The 24,005-nt window shown below is 36.6% G+C and overlaps 3 protein-coding genes and 2 pseudogenes across 3 annotated transcripts; 3 read left to right on the forward strand and 2 right to left on the reverse strand.

The window, feature by feature from the left end:
* Window positions 1–1,740: 1,740 nt before the first annotated feature.
* On the forward strand, window positions 1,741–2,479 carry LOC121798554 (annotated as a pseudogene).
* Window positions 2,480–2,696: 217 nt separating this feature from the next.
* On the reverse strand, window positions 2,697–5,006 carry LOC121798553 (bZIP transcription factor 53-like). Its single transcript, XM_042197617.1, has 2 exons — window positions 3,828–5,006; window positions 2,697–3,660 (listed from the first exon to the last, which is right to left on the reverse strand). Exon 2 carries the CDS (start codon window positions 3,302–3,304, stop codon window positions 2,888–2,890), a length of 417 nt encoding a protein of 138 aa, XP_042053551.1. The 5' UTR covers window positions 3,305–3,660; window positions 3,828–5,006; the 3' UTR covers window positions 2,697–2,887.
* Window positions 5,007–7,538: 2,532 nt separating this feature from the next.
* On the forward strand, window positions 7,539–13,734 carry LOC121800648 (annotated as a pseudogene).
* A 360-nt stretch (window positions 13,735–14,094) lies between these two features.
* On the reverse strand, window positions 14,095–15,593 carry LOC121800289. The gene is made up of 7 exons (XM_042199864.1): window positions 15,446–15,593; window positions 15,299–15,359; window positions 14,885–14,955; window positions 14,700–14,817; window positions 14,559–14,615; window positions 14,378–14,482; window positions 14,095–14,303 (listed from the first exon to the last, which is right to left on the reverse strand). Exons 1-7 carry the CDS (start codon window positions 15,538–15,540, stop codon window positions 14,223–14,225), a joined length of 588 nt encoding a protein of 195 aa, XP_042055798.1. The 5' UTR covers window positions 15,541–15,593; the 3' UTR covers window positions 14,095–14,222.
* Window positions 15,594–18,396: 2,803 nt separating this feature from the next.
* On the forward strand, window positions 18,397–20,438 carry LOC121801445 (GTP-binding protein SAR1A-like). The gene is made up of 3 exons (XM_042200935.1): window positions 18,397–18,622; window positions 18,727–18,858; window positions 19,850–20,438. Exons 1-3 carry the CDS (start codon window positions 18,494–18,496, stop codon window positions 20,168–20,170), a joined length of 582 nt encoding a protein of 193 aa, XP_042056869.1. The 5' UTR covers window positions 18,397–18,493; the 3' UTR covers window positions 20,171–20,438.
* Window positions 20,439–24,005: the final 3,567 nt, after the last annotated feature.

Consider the following 24,005-nt stretch of genomic DNA (forward strand, 5'->3'; position numbering starts at 1 on the left):
TTATCGCTGTATTATTAATCATAGTGAATGAATCAAGATATACACGTATGTTGTGACTAAATCGATGAAATTAAATTTATTGTGAGGCTAAGCTATTACACGTATAGGAATATTCGAGATAGACATCATCACATAGATAGATATACGTAGACCACGTTTTCTGTTACACACTAGTTCGTATTCAGGAGTTACTTAGTCAAATCATACGTCTTCTGATGCAAAGTATGATCCGTTCATACTCCTCTGTTATTCACTCATGATCCTCCTTTTAAATGATTACATTCAAGAAAATTTTACGCATAATTTGCAAATGACTTATAAGTTACAACCATTAGTAGAAGAGAAATATTAATGCTGATTCTACAACAATTTTGAATAGAAAAGTACTACTATTGTTCATGTGTTGAATCGTTTCTACACCATTTTGAACCATTTTCAGTTTTAGTAGGGATAAAATAAAATAAAAAAGTTATTTGTTGCAATTGGTGGATACTACAAAACCAATTTCAAATTACTCCATATTTCATTAATTTGATTATCACGCTGGGGTGGGCATTTGGAATGGATATTTTCATATTACAAAGCTCAAAGCAATAATTTCACCGTATATGCTATAGATTTAAGATTAAATGTCAATTTTGGTCCTAAACATATGGCCGATATACGAATTTGGTCTAAAACATTCACTTTTTGAAAAACGGGTCCATAACAAATGAAATTCGTGTCGATCTGGTCCTTTTTTGACAGTTTCGTCAATTTCCGACGGCCAACCGTTAATTAGTATTTTGTTGACCGGATTAGCCATTTTTTTGTATCACTGTAGCTAATTTTTTATTTTTTTAAAAAAAATTCTGAAATATTTGCACAATAGAAAACCCTTAAATAAAAACATGAATCAAAACCATTTTTTTAATTCTCCCTCTCTTTAATTTCTTCTTCCCCACCATCAAGAACCTAATTTTCTTTCTCTGCAACTTGGTCCAAAACCCGTCGGACTTGTTGGATATGGAGAGGTCGACTGTTGCAGAAGTTCCGGCGGCCCATCGACGAGACGGAGCCGTTAGCGTCAACCTCAGTTGCCGTTTCTAACGAAGCAATTGAATTTCAATTTTGAATTTTGGACTTTTGAATTATGAATTTTGAATCTTGAATGTAAGCCCCTAAATCTATGTTCCTGAATTCCGACAACGTTGAAATGCATATTAAAGTTTTGAAACTGGATTTGAAACATCACATAGCATTATGGACTACAATGTAGTCGAAGATGAAGCAGAAAAATAGAACAAAATACCGTCAAACTAGTCCAACATATTCTATATCAATATCAAATCCGTGCTGATCATTTGCAATAACTAGATGACTAATAATTTGAGATTAAGCCTAATCGGGTCAAAATTTTACTAATCGACGGTTGACCGTAAAAAATTAACGGAACCGTTAAAAATGGACCGGATCGACACGAATTTCATTTGTTATGGACCCATTTTTCAAAAAAGTGAATATTTTGAATCAAATTCGTATATCGGCCATATATTTTGGACCAAAATTGACCTTTACTCTAGATTTAATTATTAATCTAAAAGCAAAAATGATAACGGCGTGATTTATAAACTTCATGTTGCCCATTTGTCACCACTAGAAAAATCCATCCGTGAATAGCCTAAGTTAGGTTTATGAAAACTGACTATTAAAAACGACACTTTTATATAATATTATCACCCAACAAAGTATACGTCTAAGCCTATGATTGGCGCAGATATGATAAGAAATTAGTGTTCACAATTCTTCCCACGCCTCATTTATGTATCTTACGAATTATAATCTTTACCTAAATATCATACTCCATATTTCTTTTTCATCAAGATCACCACCATTGTACAATAGCAATTCATACCAAATCTTGCAATGGCAGCACAAATCTCTAGAGTGAGCATCACAACTACCCCAAAAAACTTCTCCAAACCAACAGATTCATCAAACTCTCACCTCATCAACCTTTCATTACCAACCACCCCATGGAGGAGGTGCACCGCCCGCCAAATTTACATCCGGCCAGCAGCAGCCGTCCCTGACAAGCTGTCGGGAAAGGTCGAGGAGAGCATCAAGAATGCACAGGAGGCTTGCTCGGAGGATCCTGTTAGCGGGGAATGTAAGGCTGCGTGGGACGAGGTGGAGGAGCTGAGTGCGGCGACAAGCAGAAGGAAGCCGATCCATTGGAGAACTACTGCAAGGATAATCCTGAAACAGATGAGTGCAGAACTTATGATGACTAACTTGTGTTTCTTGATTTCTCGACCTATGCTTCAATGTTGTAAGATTTTAGTAAGGCTTTTCAATGAAACAAGGATCATGATTTGGGATTTATCAATGCTACATCGAAAGCATCGACCCCATAGATACGTTATTTTAGCTAAGGTCACAAAGTGTACATAGGCAACACACCTGCTGCATCTGAATAATAACATTGCTATCATCAAAACTCTAGATTTAACTTTTATACATATTCTTTTTTATAACACATTCTCACAACGAGAGAATCAAGCATCATAAGCACAAACATATTATAGTAGGCTAGCAACATTGCTACTTGCTAGCATCAAAAACACGAAAGAGAAGTGCACCTATACGACAAAATTGCAGCTATCCGAATACTACTACTTTTGGATCTTTCAACTTCACAAAGATCAATCAATCAGTAGCATAAAGAAGACGAACTTAATTTAATAGATTCCATAAGAACAGTGCAAATGATCAAATTCAAACACAACCTAATCTTTGTTGAGATAACAATTGTAGGACCAAAATAAGAGATTACACCTAATAGTAAGAGGGCAAGTACAACATCAACTTCACAATTAGAAACTTCATCCACAACGGCACAACCATTTCAGCATTGGAACATATCAACAGAAGCAGGGGCAGACTGAATCGGGCAAGGCAGCTGCCACGGCTCGAGCAATGTATCCGGGATGTCCGGAATATCAATCATGAGGCCACTCACCTCAGATGCAATCTGAAGTACAGAATTGAGCGACTTGAGGCGGTCAGTGAGTTCGGAAATCTGAGCCCTCAGCACATTATTGTTGGATGCAACGTCTAAGTGCAGATTAGTAGTGGCATCAATCATCTGAATCAGCTTCTTGTTCTCCTCCTTTATCCGGCCCTCCTCTCCATTCAGCTCATCCAAGCGTTGCTGCTTCTTCATCCGAGATCTACGAGCTGATTCGCGATTAGACAGCTTGCGCTTCCTTTTTCTTTCATCACAATCAGAGCCCGGGCTCGTTGGCAATTTTTTTGAAGCCATTCCTCAAATGTTATTTACAATCAAAGAGTAATTTTTACTAACCCCTATAGCAGTTTTCACTGGATCTAATCCGCTAATATCGGGAATTGAATGATTGAAGAAAGCAATAAAAAAATGAAATGAAAGTGATACTACAACAGAACAAAATTAGGGCTTAGCGTGCAAATTCATAGAACCAATAGAGAAAAACTACCGAAAATGAGTGAAGAATTCTAATCTTATGCATCAGCATGGCCTATGTTAGATTAAAACCCTCATAACCTTATCGAAAAAGATCTCAAATTCTGGAAATCCAATTAAAAAAAAGTGTATAAAATCTCTAAATCACAAATCAGAAGCTCCGATGAGAAACCAATCTGCAGATGAAATGAGAAACAAAAATTACACACCGATCATAGAATCAAAACCAGATTTCAATAATTGAATTAGGCGCATAAATAAAAATAAAACGACCAGAAACTCAAATATTAAAACAAACAAACAAACAAAAAGAAAGAAATAAGAAAGGGGAAATGAGACTAACCGTAGGTGCAGATGCAAAAGCTGGCGAAAGAAGTTTAGCCTAGTAGAGGAGGGTGGTATTTATAGGTACAGAGCTACGTGATTATGGGGTTTTTGAAATTAAATTTAGAAAATTGAAAATATAGAAGAGTTGAATTTGGATTTAATTTTTAAGGAGAAAGTGGCGTCGGTGAATTAAGAAATTGTGCGTGGGGCGTGGCGTCGTACATACGTACTAAGAAAAAGACAGCTAATAAATAAATGACGGAATCTACGCTCTAAATTATTAGCGTCTCACATTCTGTCATCATATGTCGATAAAACTTATGCCAGTCACAACTTATACGCCCAACTCCCACAAATAACAAAACCACCCCAAATCCCTCATTTTTCCCAAATTTCACCCCACCGGAGAAATACCTCTCACAATCCATCCCCAAACCCTCAACTATTCCATAATCTACCCCACAGAAAAAAGACCCTTCAATTTCAATCCCCAAACTCTCACATATACCAATTTCACCCCCGCAGAAAGCAACAAATCAAAACCGACCCCCACATGACACGAAAATTACAAATAGACCCCTCATTTGCAAGAACTTTGCAAATCACCCCAGTCTTCCACAAACCTCGAAAACAACCCCACCATACCATGTCGCAACTCTTTCGACGCCTTAGCCTGTTCCTCCACATCCAATTCCGGCCAAAAAGACCCTCATTGGATTTTTGACTGTGGGGCAACCGATAGGATTTCATTCGAAGCCTCAGATTTTGTATCTATTGCCAAATCAAAAAAATCCTATGTCCGAACCGCCAGTGGGGACCTAACACAAGTTATGGGGGCAGACACAATAAATATTTCACCAACACTATGCCTCTCTAATTGCATTTTTGTTCCACCTATGTCCCATAAACTGTTATCAATTAGTCACGTGACTAGAGAACTGAACTGCAAATTACTAATGCAACATCGATTTTGCATGTTACAGGATATCAAGACGGGGACGATAGTTGGGCGTGGCACTGAGTGAAGCGGACTGTATTATGTGGACGAGATAGCCCAGCAGAGTGCCGCAATGATGCTGACTCCCGGACCGACTGACAGACAGGCTTGACTTTGGCATCGTCGGTTAGGACACCCATCTTTGGGATATTTTCGTCCCCTTTTTCCTAAATTAGCTAGATCGTTGAACTCTTTTCATTGTGATACTTGTGTGTTAGCCAAAAACCATAGACATTCATTCAAGTTAAACAATACAAGAGTAAAATCTCCTTTTGCTTTAGTCTATTATGATGTTTGGGGTCCAGCACCAATCGCTGGGGCTAAGGTTTTCGCTATTTTGTTCTCTTTATTGATGACTACTCCCGCATGACCTGGATTTATTTTTTTTTAAATAAACATGACGTGTTTGATAAGTTCGTATACTTCTATAACCTTATTCATACTCAGTATAAACACACAATCCAGATCCTTAGGTCCGACAATGGGGGGAATTTGTCAATCATAAAATGCAAGAGTTTTTTAGGAGTAAAGGGCTAGTCCACCAAACCTCATGTACATACAATCCGGAATAAAATGGGGTTGCCGAACGAAAAAACTGTTACATCCTCGAAATTACCTGAGCTCTTTTAATTGAGTCCAAAGTACCAAAATCTTTCGGGCCCGAAGCTGTCTCCACCGCCATGTACCTCATAAACCGTCTCCCGACCGGCATGCTTAAATTTAAAACTCCCCTAGATACTTTTTCCCAACTTTTTGACATCCCATCATCCCTATCTCTTGAACCTAGAGTCTTCGGATGCTCGGTCTTTATTCATATCCCTAAGCAAGACCGTTCCAAATTCGACCCTTGTGCCCTTAAATGTGTGTTCCTTGGCTACGGAAAAAATCAGAAAGGCTATCGCTGCTATGACCCGAAAACCCGTAGGATACACACCACAATGAATTGCGATTTTATGGAAGGAGAATATTTCTACACCCAATCTAGTAGTCAGGGGGGGACACAGCCTTCAGATAATAGTCCTCACAATGACATTCTAGATTGGCTGCCAAGTACCCAAAACCACCAATTAGGGGGAGAGCCTCAGACAAGGAAACCACAAGGGAACCACAGACAGGGGGAGATCCACAGCCAAATCCTGTCACAGACGTTGGTCCACCTGAGGAAGTTAACAACACCGCCGGGCTGTCGAGTCCTGTAATACAGAACGAAGAACAAAGTGACACTACCCAACCGTCAACCCCGCCTTCGATTCCCGAGGTAATCAGTTCAGATGTTGATACTAACCTTGATAGGAATAATGCGGACTATGGAACGGGTGGAGATGCACGAGATCCATACGAATTGCCCCCAAGGAGAACAAGAGGAGTACCTCCCCGACGATACTCACCAGACTGGAGAGGGAGAAAGGCAAAATACGCAGTATCCAATATTGCGCAAGGTCACTTATCATAAATGGCTCGGGCTTTCGAAGCTGCTTTAATGAGGAAGAAGATATTCCGCAGACGTTTGAGGAGGCGAATAAGCATAAGCACTGGAGAGAAGCCATGAAGAAGGAGATAGATGCCCTAGTGAAAAATGGCACTTGGGAGAAGTGTGTGTTGCCAAAAGGAAAGAAGCCAGTTGGATGTCGATGGATATTCACCATAAAAGGAAGAGCAGATGGTTCAATCGAGAGATACAAAGCAAGACTCGTGGCAAAAGGATATACACAGGTATATGGAGTGGATTACGGAGAGATATTCTCCCCAGTAGGTAAGATGGAGACTGTGCGAGCATTTTTATCTGTACCAACATGCAAAGACTGGACACTGCACCAGTTTGATATGACTAACGCATTCCTCTATGGGGAACTAGAAGAACACAAAGAAGTTTACATGGAGGTTCCACCAGGTTTTTCCGAGGAATTTGGAGAAGGAGAGGGATGTCGACTTCAGAAAACTTTGTACGGGTTGAAACAGTCACCTCGGATCTGGTTCGGAAGATTCTGTCAGGCTATGCTCAAGCACAGATTTCAACAAAGTCATTCCGATCACACACTCTTCACAAAAAGGAGCGATAACAAGGTAACATGTCTGATTATATACGTTGATGACATGATTATCACTGGAGATGATGCAGAGGAAATCCAGAGATTGAAGGATAATCTGTTCAAAGAATTCGAGATGAAAGACCTAGGGGCATTGAAATACTTCTTAGGGGTAGAAGTGTTGAGATCCAAATACGGAATATTCCTAAGGCAGAAAAAGTACGTCCTTGACCTATTGACAAAAACAGGTCTACTCGAGTGCAAGCCTGCAGACACTCCAATGATTCCCAACCATGGTTTGAAGATAGAGGAAGGGGCAGAACTTGCAGACAGAGAAAGGTACCAACGGCTTGTCGGGAAAATCTTATATCTCTCACATACTAGACCCGATATTGCATACACCGTAGGCATTGTAAGTAGGTTCATGCACCAACCTCAAGCTAATCACATGGAAGCTGCATTGAGAATTGTGCGATACTTGAAAGACACTGTAGGATACGGAGTATTCCTAGCAAAGAGAGAAGACTTGGAGATTGATGGATACACCGATGCCGACTAAGCAAGCAATCCCGTGAATAGAAAATCTACGGGAGGTTACTTTACCTTCATCGGGGGGAATTTGGTTACTTGGAGGAGCAAGAAACAAAAAGTGGTAGCTCTATCTAGCGCCGAGGCTGAGTTCCGATGAATGAAAAATGGACTCATGGAAATCTTTTGGCTAAGAAGGTTATTCACAGAAATTGGCTTTCTACCTACTCGGAAGAGTCAGTTGTTCTACGACAATAAGGCTGCCATTAGCATCTCAGAAAATTCGGTGCAACACGACAGAACCAAACATGTAGAAGTTGATCGGCACTTTATCAGAGAAAAACTGGAAGGAGGCATTGTTGAATTCCCGTTTGTCCGGCTTGAAGAACAACTGGTAGACATACTAACCAAAGCGGTTCATCCAAAGGTCTTCAAGTAAGTATTGAGCAAGTTAAGTATCGGGGATATCATTGCTCAACTTGAGGGGGAGTGTCAAACATACCAAACTTGAAGAATTACCAAAAGCAAGAGGCATGATTAGAGGAGAAAGATTTGTAATTAATATGAAATTGATTTGTAATACATTGCCCTAGAATAGGTTGATTTGTTACCTAAAATACATTGTACTCTTCTCTACTTAAAGGAAGAGATATCGATGGAATTGATACACAAGAAATAAACAAATTCTTCACTCCCAAAAAGCTTTCAATATGCGTAGCTATTCCGATTCTCTCGATTACCATCGTTAAGACTTATTTGAATTCAATATCAACGCTACTCTTGTTTGACCGTGGACTCTGGAGTATTTCTCTACTTTTTCATACAACAATGAAAATGAATGGTTGGAATAATAGTAGCATGCAAATTCCTACTAAGATTCGCTCGTTACTGAACACATAATCACTTGTTGCTAATTATGGATTAACCCGATTGATCCAACCACTAGCCCCAAGAGGACTCTATAAATATGATCATTCCCTCATCCAACAAAACTACTCATATTAGTCTATTTTGGTCTTCAATAAAATTCCATCCATTTTTATTCATACAAATTTTTTCATCATTTTTTTTATCTCATATTTATCCACTTTTCTTTTTTTACTTCATATTTTATTAGTTGTACAATTAAACTTTCTCATTCATAAACAAGACTATTTTTCATGGATAGAAAGGGGTGTAAAACGCATCTCCAATGATACACTAAAATCTAAAATGAGATAGGTAATTGGTTCCAATGGCACTCAAAAATCAATTCCATTTTTTATTTTTGAGTAAAATAGTACGTAGTACCTATCTTTGGGTTTAAACTTAACTAAAATCAAATTTTTTTTCAAAATTTGTGAATAAAAATGGCATAATATAAAGAATATTCTTTTGAGATTTGATTTAGTGTAAATGATTGAAGTAAAATTATATTTGATATGACATTTACACTCTAATAAATTTGAGTTTAGTTATTTGGTTGGAGATGCTCTAAAAATGTAATGCCTAAATTTTTTTGGAATTGGAATTCATTCCCACAAATTGCACCAAACTATAATTTCCAGAAATCTAAGGACTTCGTAGTACAAACACTGCAATTATAGAAAATGATAGTAATATGGGGACCTAGCTGCAATTTGTTTACCACTCTCTTCCCGCCAAAACCTCCGCCCTATATTACTATGTCTATACCTAGAGCTGACAATTTTTGACACGACACGATAACACGGCACGAACCGGCACGAAAATAATGGGTTTGGGTCAGAGCTTATTGGGTTCGTGTCCTTATCGAGTCGACCCGTTAACAATACGTGTTCGTGTCGTGTTCGTGTCGTGTTCGTGTTATCCGTTAACAAATAATATTTTAATATTATTAATTCTTATTATTTTCATTTTTAATAGGTTTAACCGTTATCAGGTCGTGTTGTTATCGAGTCGTTATCGTGTCATCTCGTGTACGTGTTGTTATCGTGTCGTGTTGACCCGAATTGGTTCGTGTCGTTAATGGGTTCGTGTCGTGTTCGTGTCGTGTTGGTGTCTGAGGATTTCGTGTCGTGTTCGTGTTCGTGTTTGAGGTTTTCTTAACGGGTCGTGTTCGTGTTTGCTGTTATCGTGTTCGTGTCGTTATCGTGTCGACACGATAACGACCCGACACGCACAATTTGCCACCCCTATCTATACCTTCTGCCGCTCGTCATTTTGCCGCCAACATCCAACTGCTGCTCATCGCTCGACCTCTTTCTCTCTCACACGCACAATCGAGCGAACGCGGACGCTGCCGTCATGAACGAACTTGACTTCAAGCAAGATAGAGGCAAGCCACCCGCCCCCGTCTTAGCATTTTCGTGCGTCTCTTTGTTTTGTTTGTTAATTTACAATGCAGAACAAACCATGCAAAAGGGAAGCTCATCCCCCAACTCAGAGCATCAAAGTTTTGGAAGTTTCAGGAGGTCTGCATTTCATTGTGGTTTATGGTGTCATACTCCTCTGAAGGGATTTCTTCCCCTAAATGTTCTAATATACTTTTCAGGCCAAAATTCAAGAGCTAGCTGAACATGTTCCAAAAGGACACATTCCCCGATCAATGACTATACATTTTAGAGGAGAGCTTACCAGAAAGGTCAGAAAGTGAAACTTACAAGCTATTTATATCAGACATGCATTGTAATAGACTAATAGTAGTAAGCCTGATTTGTGCACATAGTGTACAAGATTTATTTATGTGTGTCATATGTTTCTTGGGATTTTTTATGACAGCTGTCACAGACATGAGTGCCTAGGTTATTTGAATTTCACATTTTGCATGTAAACTTGGGAAATCACAGCTCATACTAGTTGATGTCTTCTAAAGTGTTACAGAGGGCATATTCATTCTGTGGCATATTTATATATGAAATGAAGACATTGGACAAGAGTTCAAAAGCACAACTGTTTAGTTCAAGCCTAACTATAAACTGGACTATCCACTTCAGATTTTCTCTCAAAGTATAAGTTCTAAGACCCATTTCTATAAGATTCTGTTATCCCTGTTCGCTTTAATGACAATTTGATAGATTTGGCTGTACAACATCCTTTTTGTTTCTTTTTTTATATTATCCTTCTCTTTAGCTTTACTTTTGTTTCAGCTTTGTTTTGTTTTTCGCCATCTTATTAACCTTTATACTCTATAATATCTGTAATACTTCAGGTTTCTCCTGGTGATGTTGTAGAGTTATCAGGAATATTTCTTCCAATTCCATATGTTGGGTTTAGGCAATGCGAGCTGGCCTAATTGCTGATACTTACTTGGAAGCAATGTCTGTCACCCACTTTAAGAAAAAATATGAAGAGTAAGTTTTTGTAGTTTTGCATCAAGTTCATAAATTTTCTTGTCCTAGTTCAATGTTTTTGTACAGCGTAATTCGCTTGCATGCATGTGCACTGAACGCATTAAAATAAGAATTACTTCTCAATAGCTTAAGGTTAATGGCCAATAATTTATTTTTGTTTACACGGATAGGTAGCAGGTACAGCCAATGCACTGTAATTACAGATTCTTTAAAATTTGAGTTTTTTTTTTATAAATTAGTAAACCCAAATGGACATTGAAAGAAAATAGGTTAGCCATTATTGAACAGAGATCCTTGTCATGCCACCTTCATTCCATGTCCGTGAAAATGAGTAACTAGAGCAATTCAATATTCTTTTTATTGAATTTTTATCCTTGACTCACTCCAGATTCTGGGTTGAATAAGAAACTTGAGGAATCATCTAATTAAAAATCAACTGCCTTACCAGATATTTTACTAATCATTCTTACCAGTTTGTTCAGAAGAACATTGTGATGTTCCATTTGTCAGTTAAATATCTAGTGAGCACAATAAAGAACATGAAAATCTAAATGTTGATTTTAATCTTTTAAATGCAGCTATGATCTTAGAGGGGAGGAGGAGGAGGAGCAAATTGCTCGATTAGCTGAGGATGGTGATATCTATAACAAACTGTCACGATCATTAGCCCCTGAAATTTTTGGACATGAAGATATTAAGAAGGCACTTCTTCTTCTCCTAGTTGGTGCTCCTCATCGAAAATTAAAAGATGGGATGAAGGTAGTACCAGTGTAGATGCACTTTGCACCTACTAAATTCCATTATGTTCCAACTATTCAAGTGGGTGTATGAACCTTCTTGTCACCGATATATATCAAAATTTATATGATGTCTGCATATTTTAATGTTATTTTTACTTTATCATGCTTTAGTACAATGAAGTTCCTTCATTTATATTGCAGATTAGAGGAGACCTACACATATGTTTGATGGGTGATCCTGGTGTTGCAAAGAGTCAGCTTCTGAAACACATAATCAATGTTGCACCAAGAGGTGTGTACACGACTGGCAAGGGAAGTAGTGGAGTTGGTCTGACTGCAGCTGTTCAGAAGGATCCTGTGACAAATGAAATGGTTTTGGAAGGCGGAGCTCTGGCGAGTGCTTTGTCATTGAAACCATTAGGTTATCTCTTTCTTTCATTGTACAGTTATTACCTAACTACCATATCTATCAGGTACTAGGGGATGTGGGTATTTATGCCATTGATGAGTTTGACAAAATGGAGGAATCTGATCGTACAGCAATACATGAAGTAATGGAACAGCAAACAGTTACTATCGCTAAAGCTGGAATCACTACATCCTTGAATGCATGGACTGCTGTTCTAGCTGCTGCTAATCCTGCCTGGTACCTGATTTGTAAACTCAATGCAGTTTGTATTCCGTATTGAATCTATTTAAGTTAGTTCAATAAATCATATGGAACTAATCATCAGGTTATTTCTAATAGTCATTTCCAGATGTTAACTTCGATGTTTTGCAACTTAACTTTCTTTTTGTTGCAGGGGTAGATATGATCTAAGGAGATCACCTGCTGAGAATATTAATCTTCCTCCAGCTCTTCTGTCAAGGTTTGATCTTCTGTGGTTGATCTTAGATCGAGCAGATATGGATACTGATCTTGAAATGGCTCGGCATGTTCTCCATGTACACCAAGCAAAAGAATCTCCAGATCTTGGGTTCACTCCTCTTGAGCCATCTCTCCTTAGGTAAGTATGCTATAAACATTATAAAAGTGTTGCAGTAACTTCCCTGTTGGAGATGGTTCTAATTTCTCCAGTCAACTTTGTTGTAAATATGAAAAATGAGTTGTGTTAGTTACTCACCTGGAGCTAAGATTTGCAAACCATGTTATGTGTACATTAGGATGCAAAGACATCAATATGTCTGACTCATATCTGTTGAAAGCAAGAAAACTATCTCCTACTGTACCAAGGGAATTGGAGGAATATATAGCTAGTGCATATTCTAGTATCAGGCAGGAAGAAGCGAAATAAAACGCTCCACACACGTATACAACAATCAGAACTCTTCTCAGCATTCTGAGGATATCAGCTGTAAGTTTCTTTATTGACAGCTGAAATGCTGTAAGAAGGGGAATCTTTGGAATAGTTTTGCCCATGAATAAACAATATTTGCTGCTAATCTTGTTTTGTGGCTTAATAAAATGCAGTTTTCAACCTTAGAAACTCTTCGTTTCACTATATTTTCAATATAGACCACAAACTTAAAACACTTAAATTGTAGACTTTAGTATAATCTCTAACATGGCAGATGTTGCTTTTCTATATTCAGGCTCTGGCTAGACTCCGATTCTCTAATGATGTAGGTCAGAGTGATGTGGACGAGGCTCTTAGATTAATGCAAATGTCAAAGTTCTCATTGTATTCAGATGACCGCCAACGGTCTGGCCTGGATGCATTATCTGATATTTATTCGATCTTACGTGATGAGGCTGCACGAGCTAACAAAACGGATGTAAGATATGCCCATGCCCTCAACTGGATCTCAAGAAAGGTCAGTTTCTATAATCTAGTAACATGTGCTCTTAGACTTCCCAAATTAGAACATCAGTAAAAGTATCAGGTCCAAGCCCCACCCCCATTTTATTCTTCCTTTTTGACAAGTTAACCTGTGACACCTTTAGTCTAAATGTGACCTGCAGTACCTGAGTTGATTATAATGAGAACTAGAAATTATGCCTCTCTCTTCTTGTAACTCATACTGTTTCAGTTAATCTATCTGATTGTTTGAATCTTGGTTTAACCAGGGATACAGCGAAGCCCATCTAAAAGAATGTTTAGAGGAATATGCAGCCTTAAACGTGTGGCAGATCCATCCAAACACCTTTGACATTCGCTTCATTGATGCTTAGTTTGTTATGTATTGCTACACATAACTGTCTGACTATTGCTGGTCAGTAATGTTATAAACAGCAAGCTTGGCTAGATAGGTATTGTAGATGCCAGAAGTTGATGTTCTGTAGATGCTTGAATTATAACAAGTCATTTGATTTAGTGGATGAGGGAGATAAGATTGATAGAACTTGAATCAATTGAAAGATGGTTGAATAATAAATTCAGCCTTAATCATTCAATTAGATTAATCGAATGCAGTTGAGCTATCCCTAACAAGTTTAACAACTCTGATTAAATATTCATGTATGGAATTTGTTTACATTTAAAAAAAAATGACAATTAACTTATTGATGATATGTAGGGTTTAAACCTATGTGAGCATTAATTTTTCATTCTCCATAAAAGTGAAATCACATGCAGTTTGTTGAGTGCCAGACAGGTTGTTATAAAGAAAATCGAAAGTGTTTAGGGCTCTAATTAACTTGCATTTCAAGTCCCCTTTTTAAATTTCTGGTAGCCTCTCATTTTCCATATCTATTGCTAACCAACTGATAGCAATATAGCATTTTTTCAATATAAGAAAGGTAAACATATTCCTTTTTCTCTCATTCTTTCTTTCCAATTTTCCTTGTATCCGTATACCGTTTTTCGTCTATACATTTTCATCCTCGTGTATATCTTGTTCATCTTCACTCACTTCATCACTAGAGCTCAATGGATACGAGCCAGGATTCTGAAACACGGAAACAGAAGATGTCAAAAATATTTATTCGGAACAATCACTCTGATTCTGAGATGTAGTTTTACCTGATAATAGTATTTATGGTTGATAATGGTGTTGTGGATTACTTCTGTTAACCAAAATAGCATGTACATTGGAACAATTATGCCTGTGGCCTTAACTAGAAACACCTGCACAAATACCACAGTTCGTCGGTGGCATGAAAACTAGACAGAGAAACCGAGCTTTTATAGCACAGGTGCTCACAGTAACGACTGAGAACGGGTAGCCTTGTGTTCCTCCAATTATTGCATCAAACAAATTCTTCACCAGAAGCAGAATTGTGAACAGCACCAAACGAAACGGTTAAAAACACATCATGAATATGACATAATAGCAAAGACTTACAACGAGAGCCAACGATCTACGACAACCAGCATATGCTGCAACACATCTCCTGCAGTGCTCAGGTTCAAATATTTCTTCAATGCTGTCCACTTCGCCGTCGTTTATTGCAACAAACAAACTTCAACAATAAAACACATTTAATGACTGCATTAATGAAATATTGGATGAAATTAAATTGATTGTACCTTATGGTTTCTGCTGTGTGGATTATCTCCTGCTGCTTCTTAGCTGGAGCACTGTAACCAGGTTTAAATTTCTGGATTTTTTACCAAAAAGCAATAATAAAGGGTAAAAAAATGGTAAATGAAAAATATAGTATTCACAACAGCACAAGGCTTTAATTTCAAATTTGACAGCAAATAATGAAAAACTTACAAGAAAGCAACCTAACATGACATGTAGATAGAAAAGCAAACTATTCTCTTCTTCAACTTCTGTTTATGCTGGGAAACTCACACACACACACACAAATTCCCATTGAAATATAGAGTCAAAATGATTTTAACCCAAATCACCCAAATAAAAGAAAGATCTTTGTAGGGTTGATTCCATTATGATCATGATAAATAACAAAAATAAGCAAATATGTTTTTTTTTACCTGTAAGCAAATTTCACAAGTAGTATTGCCCTTTTCATCGCACCATCTCTGTATGCAATATCTGTGAGCAAACAGAAAAACACAAACTCAGTTAAACCTTAAAAAAAATACACGCACAGAAAAAAAGACTGAGTTTATAAAGAAAACCTTGAGTGTTCCAGAACAATCACAAGGCGATTCCAAGGTCTTGCAGCTTTCCACTTCTCTTTCATGGCAAATTCTACAACATTTGTAGCCATCATCTATCAATAACATAGAACCACTCATATTTACTTTCAAACTCTTGTTTCACACAGTGCTTGGTGTGTTGTGTTCTCACCTTAGGGGGAGAGTTGTCAACTTAAATATGCAAGGAGAGTAGTGCAGTGAAAAATCCCAAAACTGCCCTTTACATGATTCTCATTAATCATTATTTTCAGTCAAATAATAGAAAATACAGAGTTAGTATCTTCATTTTCTCATGTGCAATTTTATAACCAATTTTAGTTTTAAAAAAACTAAATTAATGTGTAGGATTTGCATCACTGATATCATATCACCACTAATCACCGTATGAGATGCAAAAATATTTAATCATGATGCAATTTACTATATGATTGTGTAATTCATTGCTTAAGTAGTTAACATATAGATGTAGTGTAAAAATAAAATTTTTCCTAAGTGTGTAATGTGTGTGTGCATCAATGTCACTTTTCAACCTATTATTCTATCTTCGTTTAAACTTCGTAGTCATTGGATGGTTTTGTGAATTTTCTTAATATCAATTTAATATATATAAGTTGAGAATTAGAGAGCGATTTCAGTAAGAACTTTTTTTAATGAGAGCTTCGAAATTGAAAATCATACATCACAAAATATATCAGTTCCAGATATTTAGTCAATAACTTATATTGAGTTAGGAATTGATATTCATGAATAATCGAATCAATATTGAGTCCAAAACTAATAAGTATGTTTTTATTATGTCAACTGAATAAATATTTATTAATTGATATAGCTATGTGTTCTGACTTTAAGAAAAGTTCTGAAATGACTTTGGTGACTAGAGTATCTAAAGAAAGTCATCAAATTTTTTGTACATTCGTGAAAGAAAAATCACGAATTTTGGTTAAATTTTTATTCGTCTTGCAACTTTAAAAATCATACGTAAAAACTATGAATTTTAATATTTCTCAATTATGTTATTACAAAAATCTTATTTTTCTATTTATAATATGTTGTTGATTTGACATACACATGTTTCAAATTGATGACATGACTAAGTTATTCATTAAGTATGTTGTGAAAAATGACTAAAATTATTTTTTTAGAATATTTTGGATACCAAAATAGATAAAATCACCCAAAATAGATTCGTTGAAAATTTTAAGAAAAGTGTTAAAATTTATTATTTTTACAAATTATTTTTAAAATTTTTAAATAAATCAGAACTTAACCAAATTTGTTAAATAAATCAGTACTTAAACAAAAAAATCACGATTTTCATGGTAATTTTTCTTTCATAAACTATCAAATTTTAAAACTCACTAACGAATAATTATAATTGTAAAACTCCCATGTAATGTGAATTAAATATTTTGGTTAAAAAAATAGGAGTCAATTGATTAGTAATGGAGACCGTTATAATGAAGCTATTGTAGAGGTATTAATAATGCATCAGCACGTGGTTTATGTAAATAAGGAAATTAAAATGTAAATAAAAATGGAAAATATTGGATTCAAAACGGATAGAGCCTCCACAATGGTAATAGGCAAGCATGCTAGTCACAACTCCTTCTGCCACATCATCAGCACTAAAAACTCCTTCTGCCACATCACCAGGACAAGCAACTGGACAAGCAATAGGCTAGCCACAATAAACAAAATTATAAAAAATAAATAATTAACAATCACACAAAATACGGAATTAAATTTACGACACAGATACGGGAAAATTCAATAATAATAGTAAAATTAAAAAAATTACATTAATTACAAAAAAATATAAATTAATATAAAAAGTTACATTAATTTAAAAAAAACCCCTCTTCCACACACGAGCCCGCGCCTCACTCCTCGTGGCCGTGGCCGTCGCCGTTGTCGCCGCTATCCGGGCCCCCACCTCTGCGGCATCTGAGCCCGCATCTGTGCCCCCAACCGTGCCACGGAGGCATCCAAATCGACCCGCATACTCTCAAGCATTGAGTGAAGAAACCTCTTCTCCACGAGGTCAGTTGCCGCCCTCCATTCAACTAAGATCTTGTGCATCTGAGCCCGCGTTTGTTGACGCGCGAAGAAGGCCAGCTCGATTGGCGACGTGCCAACAGGGGGGATGCCGACTGGACCTCCTGGGACCTGTGGGCGACCCCCCTCGCTACCCGTTGCACCCGCCTTTGACCAACCGGGCGAGTGAGGCGAGTAAACGATGGAGGGGACGGGAACTCCTGAACAGCCTCGGGGAGGTCGTGGGAACCGCCGCTGCTGCCGCTGTAATCACTGGCATAGTTCAGTCGCTGCTTCTTCGGCCAGCCAGCATCGATACCTACCCGAAACTTCTCGGAGTCCATCAGGACCTCATAGCAGTTTCCAGTAGGTGAACTCCTTATAAAGCCCGGGCACGGGGAAGGCTTTCTCCACTATCCTCCTGCAGTCCTCGTTAGTTTGGCCACTGGTCTTCATTTTGCTTTATTGCTCTTGTACAGAAATTAAGTGAGAGAGAAAACTCGTTAAAACAAGCGGTGCGAATGAAAAGGGCCTGCAAATCCCATATATATAGTGTTTAAAAAAAATAGTGATGGTCGATCGCTCGCCGATCGCCCGCCTACAATGGCGGCCAGCCGATCGGCGAGCGCATCGGCGTTCGCTAGCCGATTTTTTCGCCGCTTTGGCGCTAGCCGACTCCAATGGTTCGGCGAGCGAACCGGCTAGCGTCGGGAATCGGCTAACCGGTCCGCTAGCCGCCATTGGAGATGTTCTTAGTAATAATCTTAGTATTGGTGAAAAACAACCCGACCCGACCAAGCGATCCAAGTCCAACCCATGAAAGGGACACGTCACACGTGAACCATGTAATTCATTTATTTAATTAATTAGTTATTTTTATTCATTTCCCCCAAATTGTGAGACGAGATTACTACCACTACGGCAGTACCTCCGCCACCGTCGCCACCATCAATTTCTCCGCCTCAATCAAACGAGATCCGCCCCTGATCATCCATGTTTCTGTTGGACTGGTTTTACGGCGTTTTGGCTTCGCTCGGTTTATGGCAGAAGGAAGCTAAGATCTTGTTCCTCGGCCTCGATAATGCCGGCAAAACCACCCTCCTTCACATGCTCAAGGATGAGGTCTTCTTCCTTCCTCTTTTTTTGATTCATTCCTTTTCTCTTTCTATTTCAGGTTTTTTGGTTCGATTAATGGATCCTTATGATGGAATTGTGCTTTGGTTCAGAGATTAGTGCAGCATCAGCCTACGCAATATCCGACCTCGGAGGAGCTCAGTATTGGCAAAATTAAGTTCAAAGCTTTCGATTTAGGAGGCCATCAGATCGCTCGTAGAGTGTGGAAGGACTATTATGCTAAGGTAGATTTCATTCAGTCTGTTTTGCTTAGTGTGCTTATGATGCTAAAGTAGGGAGGGTTCTCCATCTTCCGATCAATAAGTAAACGGTATATTTTTATAGGTTTTGCTTGAAATTAGAAGGGATTGTTCTTAAGGTTTCAGCTGTGTTTCCTGGAATTCGTCAAGTCATATTTGATTAAGATTTACTTATTATTTCCATGGTGTGAAGGATCCTAATTTTGAAGCTACTAGTGTTTGCTGAATATTTGGGCTTTGTATTGTGAAATAAGTTCTCTACTTTCGGTTACCTGAAACTGTCTATCCCTTGCTTGCTAGTGGAGTTGATTATCCCTGATTTAAGATACCTCTGGTATTGGAACTTCTAAGGTTAAGATATGTCTTTTTTCTCATTCCCGTGTTATCACAATAATAAGCTAAAATGTTGGAAACACATAATTTGTCAATTTAACAGTTATAAGCTCTTTGTTCTTCTTTTAGTTTTTACCTTCAGGCTTTTCTATAATATCTGTAACTAAAATTGATTACACTGATGTAATTTATAGACATATATCAATTGGCTTCGTGAGATGCTTCTCTTTGTTAAGCTTACATCCCGTAATACCTCAACATGTACAGTGAAAGATAGAAACCAAGACATGTACAGCGGTCACACTGCTGAGTGCAAAACTAGTTAATGAGATTGGACTATTCATATTTGGTGCAGTTTAATCAATATTAGAAGCCTTGAGTTGTGATGGGGTTGAGGCTCAATTCACTACTTATATAGAGTTGTGAAATGTGGTCATGGGAAACCTATGGATCTACAGTTGTAAGTGAATCTAAATCTTGTTTACTGAATAGGAAAGCACAAACCATTTCACTATATTACCATGTAAGGAAGTGCTAAGCTTCAAAAAGATTGCTCTTCTCGTCAATATTGATGATTCAAGCACTTTAAAACTTAAGGAGATCTATTAGTATATAATAACAAACATGCGTTGTGGTCCTGCAGGTTGATGCAGTAGTTTACTTAGTCGATTCCTATGACAAGGAGCGTTTTGCCGAGTCTAAGAAAGAACTAGATGCACTACTTTCTGATGAGGCCCTTGCCACTGTCCCGTTTCTCATTTTAGGAAACAAGATCGACATACCGTATGCTGCATCTGAAGATGAATTGCGTTATCACCTTGGCTTGACAGGTGTAACAACTGGTAAAGGGAAGGTTAATCTTGCAGATTCTAATGTGCGCCCTCTGGAGGTATTCATGTGCAGCATTGTGCGCAAAATGGGTTATGGTGATGGTTTCAAATGGGTTTCTCAATATATTAATTAAGTTTGCTGCCATAAACTCTTCTTTCTTGAAGAAGATGGGAAGAACTGCTCCTCTCCGAAAGGATCGAATATGAAATGGACAGAAGATTTATTTCTTTCAGGTTGGTTTGATTTGATAGTTGTTAAAACTTATACATTGTCCTTCAAATTTGTAAGGTGAGAATCCTCTGCATCTGCTCTGTACAATTCTTATCTGAAATTTGGGTGTGTATGGGGAGTTAATGCTAGATAAATGGAATATATCATATCTTTGTGACTGTTTCTAGAAAGTACTGTTGTTTTTCTGTTTGAATCTCTTACTGAAACCTCTTGGAAACAACACTCACTGAGCTGCCGGTGTCATTCTATTTAGCTGTTGATGGAGTAATCCATTAGTATATTAGTTGGGTGAGATGCCTCCTCCTTAGATGTTATAGCTTTTAAGAAGTGTTACTTGTGTCATTAACACTGAGTTCATGTAGTTTTGAAATGAATACCTCTTGCTTGAACGTTGAAATGGTGGTGACGAAGTTTTCATGATAATAAATGTGTGGTCATCACATATGAGTGATGAAAAGCTGAAGAAGCTTTTGGAAGTGCTGGCAAAGTTCACCATGTTAATTGGGTATGGTGGTGAGCAAACAGGGAAACAAGGCCGTTTCATGGTTATAACTAAGATTTTTTTGCAAGGGTAATAGTAGACCTGCGTAGTTGTAGAAAGGGTTCATAAGGTGATTTAGTCAGTCCTTTTTCCCCCTTAATTTTTTCAATTAAATTTGCGTTATTAGATTTGCATTTACATTTTGATTACCTATTCACATCTATATGTATTGTGATGTGTATAATGTACTTACTAGTTTTGTTTTATAGTAGAAGTCCTTTTTTTTGGGTTTAGAAAACAAAGCAGCTAGGACTCTACAAGAGGACTAACATATAGTATTGATAAGCAAGTGGGTACGTGGGTGGTTTGCTATATAGTATTTCTTCGTTGTGATCGTTACCTACACCTATAAAACCCATGGTTTTTTCTTGACTCTAGTGTTTCCCTTTTAAAATTGCACGTGGGGACATGTATTGTGCAACTGAAAGGTCGTAATCAAAATTCCACCCTTTTTATATCCTCGAGAAAAAAAAGGAATTAATTTCCTTGTACTCTTTCCGTCCCAGTCAGTGACACTAGCGGCGAACCTAGGATTTTAACAGTGGGGGTACAAATTACTACTCCCTCTGTTCTATCGAGAATGATTCACTTTCCTTTTTGGTTTGTTTCAACTAAAATGATCCATTACTAAAAATGAAAATATTTTTATCTCTATTTTCTTTCTTTTTCTTACTTTATTCTCTCTATTTAACATATAAAATAAAGTAACATAAAATCTTGTGGTGCTCAAGGAAAATAGTCATCTTAAGGAGATGAAGGAGTATTAAGAAGTGTTTCACTTACTAGAAACAAAGAGACTAATAAAATGAACCCCTTTTTTAAAATGCTACTACCTTCGTCTCACATTAAGTGTCATATTTTGCCATTTCGGTCTGTCCCATAATAAGAGTCACATTTCACAATCATAAATGGTAAGTAGACCCACATACCATCAACCAATTCTACTCACATTTTATTATAAAACTAATATATATAAGTGAAACTCATAGTCCACTAACTTATTCAACTCACTTTTCTTTACATTTCTTAAAACTCGTGCCCACATTAAATGTGGTACTTAATGTGGGACGGAGGTAGTAATATACAATTTCTTATTTTGATAATTTGATATTTGACGGAGATCGTTCTTTTCTTTTAAAAATGTTAATTTTGACTTAGAATGAGTTTTCAGAGCTATTTCCTATTTCCTCACAAAATATTAAGCAAAACATTCTCTCTTCTAAAGACTAATATAACTAATGTATAATTTTTTAATTTAAAATATTTTTAAAAAATATATAGAGAATTTTATGAAAATTCTAATGGAATTATAATTGCATGATAGTATACCAAAGGTTGGAAAAACAAGATTGTGACATAAAAAATGCTACTGTATTGGTTTTCTGTGATGATATTATTGTGTATTTAATAAAATGATACTATGTTGATGAAGGGAAAAGGATGTTGATATTCAATAATAGTGGTATTATGTTGTGCGGTTGATAGAATGATTTTAGAAAATAAAATTTACTCTTATGAAATGAAAAAGATTTTGGTTTTTATAAATAATGATATTGTATCATACCAAGAATAAGCAATTTAAGTAACTTGGGACGAATGTAGTATATTTTGAAATGTAAATAACATATTTTTTGTCGATATTGTATTGTATCTACTTAAGTATCATTTCAATATTTGCCCATGACTAAAGAACATGTTTACTCTTTTTTCTTGCATGAGCTATTTTTTTTTGCTCGAGACAATGTATCTTGAATTCTTTTATATTGGAGTAATAAGATTTTACTATATTTCACGATTGTCTATCTCACATCACCCAAAAATAAAATTAATCATCATCAACAAAATTGATTTATTTCGTATTTATTTCATTGTTATTTTGTTTAACAAATCAATTATAATCATAGGTTTTAGGCTGCACATTACAAATGACCAAATTGGTTTTAATAAGCTTTCTATATGTAACAAACAAACAAATTAAAGTATGATATATGACTTGGTTTCGTAGATTAAAAAAAAGCAAATTAAAGTATGATTCGAACTTTGAGAATTAAGATGGGTTTGGATAATCTCGATAGTAGGCACCAATTTGAATGGATATAAATTAAATGCGTACATAAAAACCTACTTATCTTTTTCACCACGGCCCACAATGTCATATTGTCATTTCTCTCATAGTAGTTGACAAAATGATTTCATATCCCATCCCATGAGTCACCATCCATATAAGTCTTATTTAGTAGACTATTTTGCTTAAATTCTATTTTAGGGGGATTAATTGTCTCAACATATTGGAAATCCAATTGCAAAGGACGAGGATATAAAAATCGCCTTAGATAGATTGTAGTTTAAGTAATTTTACAAAAAAAAATACTAACACCACATTAAGATATATCTCATGATACTAAATGAAATAAAAATTATAGAACCTCACTTGGATATATAGCTGTAAAATGCAAATGAATTGCAAAACCCCATAGGTCCGTTTTGTTAATCGAATTATAAACTTATTGATTTTGACATCTAATTATTGCCGTTTGGTGAAAGGGATATAATTGCATCTCAATTAGAGTTTTTTCTATGCTAATTTCAATCGCCAATTATATTGACTTAGACAATAATTATCATCAGGTTGATATAATAGCAAAAGGTTGTTAGTTGAATAAGTTAACTACTCCAATTGTGAGATTTATATACAAAGAACAAATTAAGAAAAAAAAGACCTCATTGCTATTGACATAGAATCAAACACTGGCCAAAAAATTGTAATTACAGATTTTAGAAAACCACTTCTTTTAAGTTCATCTTATGTAAGATACTACAAATATCAAACAAATCATATTATATCTCTACATTAACATATAATCTGAAAATCCCAAATTACTTCGTGTTAAAGTTTGGCAAGATAAATACGGAGTAATCAAGATCTTCCCGAAACCCACAGAAGTTGCAAACAACGATTTTAACCGATGGAATTTATTAAATTTCTTGAATTCTGGTGGATAACTTGAATTTTAATTATAAAACTAATGAAATATGAATGATACAGAGAAAACAGTTATAATGAAGAATATACTATTATTGATTGTGGATGAATGAAATATTGTTTTATTATTTGCAAAATGTTTTTTTTAATAAATTAAGGAATGAAAAGTATATAATGCAATGATGAAAGATGCAAGTTGGAGAGAGAGATAAT

This window comes from Salvia splendens, chromosome 4, assembly GCF_004379255.2.
Source record: "Salvia splendens isolate huo1 chromosome 4, SspV2, whole genome shotgun sequence".
NCBI lineage: Eukaryota > Viridiplantae > Streptophyta > Magnoliopsida > Lamiales > Lamiaceae > Salvia > Salvia splendens.